Source organism: Pavona decussata, unplaced genomic scaffold, assembly GCF_977016875.1.
Source record: "Pavona decussata unplaced genomic scaffold, jaPavDecu1.1 SCAFFOLD_94, whole genome shotgun sequence".
In the NCBI taxonomy this organism is placed as follows: domain Eukaryota; kingdom Metazoa; phylum Cnidaria; class Anthozoa; order Scleractinia; family Agariciidae; genus Pavona; species Pavona decussata.
Genome location: NW_028145511.1, coordinates 2255001 through 2267500, shown reverse-complemented (window position 1 = coordinate 2267500; position 12500 = coordinate 2255001). Strand labels below are relative to the sequence as shown.

The following is a 12500-nucleotide window of genomic DNA, read 5'->3' as shown; positions in this document are numbered from 1 at the left end:
GTTTCCGGTTTGGTTAACTTCCGCAAATGACCATCGGACTTCCTGTCGGTCTTCCATTGTTATGCAGACGACCAATCAAAAAAATTATATTTTTCCATTATCCCAGCAATCTCGTACCCAGAGTCCTCAGGCTTTTTGGTCAGCGGGGCGGCGCCAGGAGAGACTCTGGGATAATGGAATTTCTTATCCCAGAAAACGTGGGATTCCGGTCTTTGTGTGCATGCTTAAGATTAAAGCGGAAGTCAAATGCCCCAACGTTGCTGTTATTGGGCCTGAAGGTTTTATCGGGCCTTGAAAGTGTTCGAGAAAGCCAAAATTGATTCTACACGCAATCAAAAGGAACTGGATTTTTTCCCGTAAGAGCGGATCAAAGCAACTGGATTTTTTTTCACGTAAGAGCGAGCGAAAGGTGGACTTAATTCGACGTTGCTACAACAGACAAGTAACATATTTCTTTATTACTGTTTATACTTACAAATAAAAAGGAACCATCACTTCTTCTCTCACAGAACTGAGCAGCTGACTGTGTATTAAATTTATGTTCAAATTACCTTCTCCCTTTCCCTTAACAGTTTATTTCCAAATGGGATTCAATGAACACATACATGTTACCATTTGAAAATAATTTAAATCACCTCTTAATATAAGTATTATTTACTGTTGTAAATTAAGTTTTTTTTCGTCTCAAAATTTTTTAATTTTATTAGACTGAATTGTGTGCACGCTTTTCTTAAAGTGAATTTAAGAATGTCATATGTGTTCGAATGCAAGCTTAGTACAATTTCAACATCAGCATATTTAATACATGCCATGAATTCAAGAGCAGCTGTGAATTTTTTTTTTCTGAATAAACATTCCTTTTGCCTAGATTTTGGCAAAACTGATAGAGAGTGCTCACATCTTGCATGCTTCTAGTGCTGTAGAGTTGCTCCCAGGTATACTAATAATATATCTAGAAATAAAATGAAGTAGTATAACAGAGATTGGATAATTGTGCCAACAGGCTTTGAAAATAAGGATAGTGAGTTGTGTTGAGGTTTAATTTGTTAGCTATTCTGCCTAACCACAGAGAAAGAATTATGAGAACTGTATGGAGCGTGGTAATCATGCCACCTCTCATCAGTAAATTGGTTATAATATGATTGTTGAGAGACTGTTGATATCCTCACTATGGTACTTCATATAGTCAGCCAATTTCTATACCATGCATATAATCTCCTTAGTCTGTTCTTGTATACATGTAATCAAGGTAAAATAATTTAAAACTATCTTATGTGAGTTCTCTAATAAATTTGGGTGCCGTGTAGGAAATTAGCACAGAGATGGGGTCAATAGATTGGGGAAATTGGGTGTATATTAAATTGACATAAATTTTGGTGGGGCCCGACTTCATCTGGTCCTGGAGTGTACACTTTAACTAAGAGCTGAGTCAGATAGCTCAGATACTGACACACATTACCTAATGCATTCTGATTGATTAGGGCACATTACTGGTAAATTGATAATTTCTGAATGATTTGCCATTTCCTTTGAGTCGGCTGGATGGTAATGTGATTAGGTATCACACATTTAATTGACTTCAGGCAAGGGAAGTATTACTACTCAACCAACACTCTGCAGCTGAATAGTATAATATAATCTCTTCTCTGATCTTGCAGCTCTTGCTTTGACGACAGATAATTACTATTGTCAAACTCCCCAATATCCTGAATGATTGGCACAGTGTTGTGAGACCTTTGCTGAACTGTGTAAATTATACAGCGTTTGTGGGAATTTGTGGTCCCTTGACAATAATGTTAGCTAAGAACTAAAACTGAAAATTGTCAAACGTGACTCTTAGTTCAAGCCTTTCCTGGGCTCTGATTGTCTATTAGGCCACAATCTAAGTCATCCAGCATATTGCATAATGTTTGTGGGACTGGACCAAGTTTAGTGAGCTGCATTGATCTAAGGTCTAGAACAATAGAAAGACATTCAAAATAATAATTCAAAATCATATAAATTTGTCATACCATCAGTTACAAAACTGTATCCAAAGATGTTTCAAATTTCTTTTAAGCTTGTTAACAGAATAAACAATAAGGCTAGTGATGTTTCTTTAACCCATAAAATATCAGTTGAATAGTAAATTATTATTTTTTTTTTTTGGTGGGGGGGGGGGGGGTCTAACAAGCGTTGACTGTAAAAATTTATGTTTCATCTATAATCACTCTATAATTAACAGTTTTGTTAACAAATTATACTTAAAAAATTCTATATTCTTGATGACTGTAAAGGTTACACATAATTTTATTAGTTACCCCCAACAGCGAAGGGGAAGGGAGTAAAGGACCCATTGGAATCCTTGGAATGTTCAACATATATATTTTATAGACTTGTCATGCTTTAGAAAATATTAAATGTAGTTTTTTTTGCAAGCTAGTATTGTAGTGTCTGAAAGTTTTTTCTTTTGTTTGATTATCAGTGCAAAATAACAATAAACGATATGATTCACTAAGAAGTATAATTTTTATGCTAAAACCTGCTGGCTACCACAAATTTCTTGCTAATATTTACTAGCCATAATAATTACATGAATGAATATTACATGAAGAAATGATAGAAGGGGTTGTTTTCACCAAATTATTCAGTAAAATCCATCCACTGCCAAAATAATTATGTTAGTAAATTTGCCAAATTACAAGTGGAGTGTTTGATAAGGATATAATTATGATGAAAGTGGTCACTTAATTCTGCACAAGGCTGTGCAAGCATTATCTACAGGTCATATGCCACACAAACTTGGGATACTTGGCTTCCATGTTTATGTACAACAGGTACACTTGCAGTAGAATGAAATCGAGCAGGGGCCTTCTCCTGTATCTCCTCAATAATAGCGTCCCAATTGAACCCTTCAAGGGAAGACTTGGTGTTCTTTCTTATAACATATAGCACAGAAAGTCACACCACCGCTCATCTATTTTTTTTAACATCAAATGGTACTTTAGACATGATTTCACACTTTGCAACAGCATATATAATTGCTTTGGCCTCTCAACAGGAATATTTGTCTGCAAGGGAACCCACAGTTTTCTTGTCTCATACTTCGTCAATGGAGTATTTGCAGGTTTTTTCAGATGAAGGGAAAAAAATATTTTAAAAAGGTTAGATTATTTTTGCTTACATATATTAATGTACAGCACATTAACATAGTACAGTTAAACTAGTATCATAATCTATAACCTTCAAATTTTTGCCATCTTTATTTTAAACTCAGTGTACATTATTTGTTGAGTTATATAAAAACTCCAAGCAATATATTATGTTATAACTTTTGTATATTTTAAGATTGAGGAGGCTTAATGTTCATAAGCCTCATATTGATTTCTTTTATTGAGCCCCCACTCCACTACTTGAGTTTTTTTCTTTTCATTGTTTGTCTGTGTACATGTGGGAAATAAATAAATACAAAGATTTTAAGGTACTTCTGCATTTCCCAGTCGAAGTCCAGCTTCAGGCTTCAGTATTATCTACACCTGTTTTTTGACTTGTCAAGTTGGGTGGCTCTTCACTGTCACAGTGTGTTGACTTTCGTGCAGAGAAGATGGTAGTGAGTAACAAACAACAAGTCTTTATTCTCAACTGCCCCTATACTGTAAAAGTAATCTTTAAATCTGTATGTACTATTACATTTGAGATTAAACTTTCATCTGAAGGTAACTTAACACCGTGGCCCTTAACACTTTTTAGGACAAATAACTAATTGTTCTTATTTTGCATGGAATATGGAACAGTTAGAACAAAATCTGCCAAAATTCTCAAAACAAAATCTCAAAATTTAAGAAAAATGTTCAACACACCATTACCTCTGCCTCAAAGGGGCAATTTTTTCTGAATTATTTTTCTTTGGCAAGCTGGCCATGGGCAGTGACTGACAAAAGTGAAACCTTTTCTCTTTTGTGCGGTGTTTGATCATCGTAGAGATGTCTCCAGCGTTTCCCTTGTGGCGGCAAAACCGAAAGGGAATTAATCGAAACGGCAACCTGAGATGGACTCCACTCCACACCAGATCAGTCATCTCCAAATTTTTATCCACGACAAGGTTTATAGATGTTGAAGAACTTCTCTATTTTTCCATGATAACCTTCACTAGTAAATAACATGTTCGAAATATTTAGTACGTTGACGACACCAATGTCCTCTCTAATACGTTTAATGTTTCTATACTTGCGAACGGCTTCACCAATTCGTTCTCCTACCGCTTTTTCTCCCAAACTGACTGATATAATGACATTTTCCGAAAATAATTTTTTGCAACAGCGACAGTAATCAGTTTAAACTGCTCGCATTTGGCCGTGTCATTTTGCCGTCGTATGACAGTAGTGGCAAACTTCCTACGATAAAACGGCTAATGTTTAGTCGGCTAGAAATTGCCGTTTCACTGACATAATTCAAAACCCGTCTTTGAATTGGAGTCCTTCTTATTTTTGGTATGAAAAAAATAACATAAAATAACCGTGACACACACATAAAAATTACAAAACAGCGAGTCTGACATTTCAAATCTCCCTCCAAGACAAGGAAGTTGGTTGGGTGGTTTCCGGTTTGGTCAACTTCCGCAAATGACCAACGGACTTCCTGTCGGTCTTCCATTGTTATGCAGACGACCAATCGAAAAAATTAAATTTTTCCATTATCCCAGAGTCTCTACTGGCGTCCACCCGCTGACCAAAAAGCCAGAGGACTCTGGGTACGAGATTGTCGATAAGTTGTATGGTTTAAGGGAGCCTGGAAACTTGCTTGTAATGCGCATGTGAACATCATGTATAAAATAAAAATAGACTTTAGTGATCGATGACTTACTCACAGACGGGAGAATGTGAGTCGTTGACAACAAAACTGCCGCGTTTGTTATAATTCGACGACTAAAGTGGTTTTCCTTTTGTTTCGAAAAACTACGTACTTTGATGTTGAAGGCTTTTTTTTTTCACCATTTGTAGTCGATAACTTGATTCATACAAGAGATGTTTTATCATCGATAACTTTCTGTTATCGACATCGACAACCAAAAATTTATCGCTCTTACTTCACATGGTACACGTGATGCTGAGTTACCAGTAAATCGTTAAAATGCTCCAAAAACGGAAGTAACCAGGGGACAATTTCAGTTTGTTAATAAATAAGGATTCAGTCGATCTTCTCATGTCAGACAGGTTTGGTTTACATAACTTTCTGTCCTCAGTAAAATCTGAGACGGGTTAATACTTCCAGCGTAACTGGGTTTAAGGTCTTCCTATGACTAAAATCCCAATTATGCATAAATTCTGTGCATTTAAAGACGTAAAGTTACCTTTGAGCTGCAAAATGAAGAAGTGTCACTTATGAAGTAACGTGACTAGGTGCTCCTGACTTCACTGAAGGTTACATCTTCATCATGAAGTCCCCTCGGGTGTTTATCTTTTAGGGCATTATACTCATTCAACGACTGTAAACGAATCACCTGGTAACAAAAAAAATTAGTAGTAAAGGAAAGGTTTTGGGGACCTTCGGATGTTGAAAAAACAGCAAGAGCAAAATTGAAATTATAGGTTTTGCAGTCGAGTTGTCTTCATGGAGAATTAATATAATTATCTTTTTTCGACCTCCCGTGAGACAAGACACATATGAAGCCAGGGGACGGAACAAATCTCCCATTGTTGGATCACGATTGGGCCACTAAATCTCCTGGATTTTTAAATTATGAGCAGCTCAAACTTCCCAGAATCCACAGAATTTCAAGATTTTATTAATCCATGTTTTCGTTCCTGGATGCCTTTTTAAACATCTCTCATGGCCCAATCTGTTACAGAAAGTCAGATTTCTAGAGATTGGAATCTCTGCTCTGTGGGGTCATTGATCAAGTCCAAGCTTTCAGGGTGTTTTGATATTAATTCTCAATAGTAGGCTAATTGTACTGGCAAGGCAACAGTGCTATGCAGTCATAATTATGCATAGTCAATTTGGTACCAGATGTCTTGCAAATCCCCATTTTGCACAGGAACGACGGTGCAAAATAACGTTTTCATACAGCGATGGTTAGGAACAGGTCCTTCATCCTGAGTCCAGTTGATGCTTTGCACCGGCTTAGACAAACATTCTTACCGGATCACCAGAAAGGGCCAGAAGTGTGATTTTAACCCTAGTATGACCACTGATTGAAATGCCAGATTCGCCTGTGTGAGCCACCTGATAAAATCCACAGAGAGCCTCTTTCCAGACCGAGACCGTCTTCCACCTTGAAAATTCCAGGAATGCTTCCTAGAGAACGAAAGATTAGTTTGTATAAGAAACAAGCAAAGTCAGGAAACAGGCCTTCAAGAGTTCATCTCTCTGGCAGTTACCAATAATTATTATGCGGGATGCCCTCAGGGGCAGCCCGTGTCGAAATTTCGGAGGCGATCCTTTTGTTTCATCGTAGTCGCAAATGTCCATCTTTCAATTAGTAACTCGTTTTACATGTATCAAATGTAGTTCTCTCCTAGAGGGGATATTTTTGTCTCCTATTGTCCTTATTGTCTTTAAGAAAAACGGTCCAATCAGAATGCAATATCTTAGGGCATGTCAGGAAGGATCGGACAGGAGGTTTTCACTATTGTGACATCACGTACCCGGAACTGAGATGGAGCAAGCGGACATATTGTTTTTTATTGTTTTTATATTTAAATGTGCTGTTTGCAGAAACAAAATTAACCTTTTTGAAGCGGTGAATCAAAAGGATAAGTTCTGAGAAGTATTCGGCAGTTTAAGGTTACCCTATAACTTCAGAGGTGTCTCGCGTTTAAGCGATGTAGCGCGTCCAGTTTAAACTGTAGATAACTAAACCCCTATATCAAATTAAAGCTTATAGAGCTGGCTATCAAACTATACCAAGAAGTTTGAAATAAAATGAATTGTCGAATTTTTCCCGACCTCTAAATGCGAACTTCCGAATCACCTTTTTAAAGCTACAAGTCAAAGCGAATTTTGTTTTCTGTCTTCTGAGATGAGTGAGATATGTAATCTGCCCCGGGTCATGACGTTTTCCGAAAGCAATTTCCGGTATGATCTCGAATAATGTAATGCCATAGATAAATACTTAGGAATTATAAATACCCCTTGAGTCAGATATCAGTATCTGCCCCCGGTCATGACGTTTTCAGAAAGAAATTTCTGGTATGATCTCGAGTTTCAATAGCGAAGGGAGAATGGCTTTAAAAACTCTGCGAAGCGTAAAATGGAAATAAATCAGGCACAGCATCACGCGTAAATGCCAGTATAGGCATCTTGCTCTCTACTAAAATGAGTCGCTCAGGAGAGACCAGGGGAAGCCTTAGTGGCACTACTTTCCAATGATAAGCATCTTGTTTGGGGCTCATCGCTTCTATGAATCCAAAATTTCATTAATATATTTCGGGACCAAGAGTTCTCACAACAAAAGAATATTTCAAGACCTTAAAGCTATGAGGGGTCATCTCCGCCAAAATCCTGTTTCAAATTCTGTTATGGAGAACCTTCCAATTTTATTACGTTTAATCAAATTCTTTTCTCAAAACAGTAGAATAGAAATTGAGCAAACAGAATAGAATTTAGGAAATCAGAACCGAAATTGAATCAACAGAACGGAATTTAAACATCGAAAGCACAGCGGGACAGAAATTGGAGCAACAGAACAGAAATTGACGCTGTTCTAAATTCTGTTCTATTGTACACCGAACCGAGGGGAGCCTGGGTATGAACCAGTTGCGCATTATAATTTATGAAGACTTTTCGCGCTCAAAGAAAATTTATTTTAGCCTCATTTTAGCCTTATCTTTTAGCCTTATTTTAGCCTGAATCTAAACTAGGCTGAAATGGCTTCCATGAGAGAATGTGTGCAAGGTTATGTTGTCGATATTCAAAGACGTTTTGCAAGGGGTAATCACGACGCGGATGGTTTGGATTATATTCTGTTTCGCCTTGATTGGGTCCTTGTGAGATATTCGGGTGCTGAGGCAATTGACCCGAGGGTAATCGATCTTCTTCGTGAGGTGAAAGACACGATTACTGCAAGTCAGTGTACGAAATCTCACACTACAGGAACTGTATTCACAGGGATTCAAGGGAGGCCAAAGTTTAATATCCCAAAAGAACAGCTGCAATTTCTTGTCGAACAGTGGTTTAGTACTCCGGCCATAGCTGATATTTTGGGTGTAAGCCAATAGCTGATGAGCTGTTTGTGATTCCCATCGATATGCCAGAGTGGCAGTGGGCTTGGTAGCTTGGTAGCCTCTTCTGTTCATACAATGTAACCTTAGAGCCCGTGACAACGTTCCCTCTGCATTGATTCTTCTCATGGCTTCTCGTATTCTGTTATGCTGAAGCACAATTTCTCACACTTTTCAACGAGATCCTAAGTGATTCAGATCATAGGCTACGGGCATTTTTGCCGCCTTCACATCTGGCCTGCAAATATTCGCTATGACGGACACGCCATGAATTTTGACATTCCAAAAATAAACACGAAACGTACAAGAAATAGTTTTATTATTGAGTCATGCTTTAATATAAATACTGTATGAATTAATTTTAGATCTTGTTAATAGCTTTTCGAACTAAATCGAACTTAATAGCACTTTATTATATTATATATTCAAGTAATTTTTATTTCCCACATTTTAACGGCACGCAATTCTGCCCTTGGCTGCCATGTATTGTTTTCAATAAAATCTTTATCTTTTATCTTCTTTATCTTGCTTTCAAAAATCCAGTCATTCTTTTGTACCCGGTTTCCGAAAATTCGGCCAAAATACTGTTTACAACGGTTTCCAGGTGTTCATCATTCATTGAGCTATACACTGCTTTACAACTTACACCGAATTCGTGCAATCGCCTTTCCACAGTTTGACGGCTTACACCCAAAATATCAGCTATGTCCTGTTTACCCCTTGCAAAAAGTCAACAAAACCTTTCACACATTCTCTCATGGAAGCCATTTCAGCCTAGTTTAGATTCAGGCTTCGCGCAGTAACGACATAAGGCTAGAATAAATTTTCTTTGAGCGCGAAAAGTCTTCATAAATTATAATGCGCAACTGGTTCATACCCAGGTTTCTCTGGGTTCGTTGTACAATAGAACAGAATTTAGAACAGCGTCAATTTCTGTTCTGTTGCTCCAATTTCTGTCCCGCTGTGCTTAAAAATTTCGTTTTGTTGACTCAATTTCGGTTCTGATTTCCTAAATTCTATTCTGTTTGCTCAATTTCTATTCTACTGTTTTGAGAAAAGAATTTGAGAAAACGTAATAAAATTGGAAGGTTCTCCATAACAGAATTTGAAACAGGATTTTGGCGGAGATGACCCCTCCCCACGCAGTCGTTTTTAGGGGACTCGTATTACCCTAAAAAAAGCGCAGATCAAATCTGCTTTTTGGTGAAACTAAAACAATCGTTCATTTTTTATGAGGATGGGGGGCTGGTGGGATTTGGTTAATCGCCACAACGAAACTGTATGACCCCCCCCCCTAGCATGCAATTTTTTTCCACATGCCCCCCCCCCCCCCCCAAGCAGAAACTATTTTTTCCTGATGAGACCCCCCCACCTGCCCAACCAGAAACAAATCATACTCCTAACTTTAACAAAATGCTTATGTACTGTTTATATCAAAGATAAACGTAATTGTTACTGTGATTTCTTTACAGTACTATTAAAAAGTTACCGTTCTCTGCTTAGGTAAAGATTTCTCTTGTTTAAAACAACCTTTTATAGATAGCAACACGTTTACGGAAACGGCAAAACCCTAAATTTCCATTTAGATTCTCAAAGGAACTATAAAAATTAATCAAGCAAATGGTTAACGTGAAATTACTCCCCTTCGAGTAGAAACAATTAATACACGTACAGATCTGACTAAAAAAATACGGATCGAAGCATACCAATCAACGATTACGAGTCATATTAAACAGGAAAAAACAGCGCACACATATATTAAGCGCGTAGGTAAGGGTTAGATAGGGGTGTTCGTTGAGCCCCAAATCTTGCTGAGCGCGGGAGGCGCTCTTACTAGGGGGGTCCGGGGGCATGCTCCCCCTGAAATTTTTGAAAATCTAGGTTCCCAGAAACCTCATTTCCTGCATTTTGAGACCCATTTTAGGCAAATCACAAATTTGTTTTACAGCAGCTTTTTAAGCTATATACATCATTTCTGCGGCATAATTGTTTCAACTTAAACAAGAAAGTTCAATGTACATTCCGCGCCCTGTCAAGTTCTGATAGCTATTCGATCTGCTGATAGTCATACACCAAGCTGGTAAACTGCATCATTCTCAGGTGTAGGCCTTCGAACAAATTGACTATCTCGTCAAGATTGACAGGCATTAGAACCAGGGCGGACATTCTACTCTCTCGCATGGTACACCTCATGTAGTTGTTCAACCTCCTCATTGTGCTTTTTCTTCCGCCATTATTGATCTTCAAAAGGGGTTTGTTCGAACCCCTCGAATCCCCCTCCTACGCGCCTGGATATTAAAGTACTGCTATTAAAAATGACAGTTACAAGCTTTTCTGAAGATGGCCTACGGCTCAGATTTACCGTCAACTGAAGTCACCAACAACAGTTCTATTATTAAAAACTAACCTGGATGTTCACACTAAGCATACTACTGAGTCTACTGATACTCCTGGGATCAAATAATTTACTAATCAACAGTCTTTATAAAAGTGAGTACTATTAAACAGAACATTAAACAATCTATTGATATAGTTCTGAGAACAACCACTTAATAGAAAACTACTCCCCCACAGATGATTTAATAGTGAGACTGTTACGTTTTTATGTTAATTTGAACTTGTACAAACATAAGTGTCTACTTCAGTTTATATTCATTATTGCTTTTCCAACAGATATGCTTCATTTCCTCAGTTGTTGTTAATATGAAATGCAGATTTCGACCTCAGTATGTAAAACAAATTAAAAGTGGTTAGAAAAATCGTATTAACGTAATATTCAATTTCTTCATCTGTTTCTGTGTTAAGCCACTTTCAATTTCCCCTACTAGCCAATTATTGCTGGTGACCCCCCCCCCCCCCCTCTTTCACTCAATTTCTTTTGGTCGCCCCCCCCTTTAGTGCCATTTTTTCTCGTGCCCCCCCCTCCCCCAAATACCACCAGCCCCCCCCCCCCCCCCCCATGCTCATAAAAAAATGAACGGTCCCTAACCAGAGTAGAAAACATGAGCCAGGCCACGTTATTGTAATGAAATTTCCGGTAGAACGATAAGACGCGTAACACAAGGGAAACGACATAACGCTATCTTTGTGACTCAAAATATGCCATTGGCTAGGATAGTTTTATTAAAGGGGCAGTATCATGGGAGATCGATTGGAGATATCATGATTTTTGGCCAAAATTCACTAAATTTAAACTTTGAACACTGTGTTAATTAATAGTGATTCTAAGACGAAAGGTTGAACCAAAATATAGTACAACCGGCGATGCGTTACAACAACGAAATTGGAAAACGTCCGCCAGACGTTTTCAAATTTGAACCCCTCTCTATCTTGTTCATCTGCCGGCAAAAATATCCTTGGATAGTTTCTTTGCATTCTGATAGTCTTAGCCTGCGTAGCTGGCGGTATTGTAGGCGCGCGCAAATTAAAGTTTTGGCGGCGGAGCCGTTAAAAGTGAGCGGCGAAGCCGCGAGGAGAATGGGGAGGGGCACTTTGAAATACCGCCTGCACGAAAACCATGGGTTTTTGAATAGTCCGCACACCAGTGTGCGGGAAAAACGGATTGGTCGAGAGAAGTACATACGTCAATCAAATGTTAGATGATCCCTCGTATATTTCCCAAGGGACACTTTGCTTTGCTTATGAGTATGACAAACTATTCGGTAAAAATAACAGCGTGTTTTCTTTGTTCGTTGCATTTGAAGGAGTCGATTCTAAGAAATTCAATGATTTCTTAGGGGTAGAACGGTCCTTGTATAAATTCTTTTTTGCTTGAGGACTCCTGTCCGGCGAAGACACAGACGACGGAAGAAGACGTTTAATCCTTACTTGCGTATCTTGATCCGAAGAACAGAGCGAAACTTCCAAATTTCTTTCTAGGCCGGAGCGAATAAACCGAACAAGTTCAACTGCGTTGAATATTTTCCTACCACAAAAGTGACAAACTCGACTCGATAAAACAGTAGACTCTACAATGTTCAGGCCAATTTCTGAGCAAAGTTCTGCTAATGTCTTGCCTTCACGCTTCGCGCGACCTGAAGGTTTAAATAAATTTTCCGTGGAAACGAATTTGGTACTTTTCTGAAAAAAACTGAATTTTATCTTCAGATTGACACCACAAAACCTACGAAAGTCGTTAGCGTTTTTCCTCTTGGCTTTTTCTTCCTTTAACTGGCTTTGTAGGCGTATCTCCCTTCGATGCAAATTCTCCGTTATCCGCCATGCATGCAACAACAACAACAACAACAAAGTGTAAGACGATCACCTTTACGCCTATATTTCGTGCGAAAATTGTCGGTT

General features: G+C 38.3%; 1 protein-coding gene across 1 annotated transcript in view; it reads right to left on the bottom strand.

The window, feature by feature from the left end:
* LOC146473375 (uncharacterized) overlaps positions 1–12500 on the bottom strand; it is a 25677-nt gene that overhangs the window by 11768 nt on the left and 1409 nt on the right. The window contains exons 2-3 of the mRNA XM_085118628.1: positions 6121–6276; positions 5330–5479 (exon numbers count right to left, since the gene is read on the bottom strand). Of these exons, the coding sequence (XP_084974754.1) occupies positions 5375–5479; positions 6121–6276 (261 nt within the window). The 3' untranslated portion in view covers positions 5330–5374. The remainder of the gene's footprint in view (positions 1–5329; positions 5480–6120; positions 6277–12500) is intronic.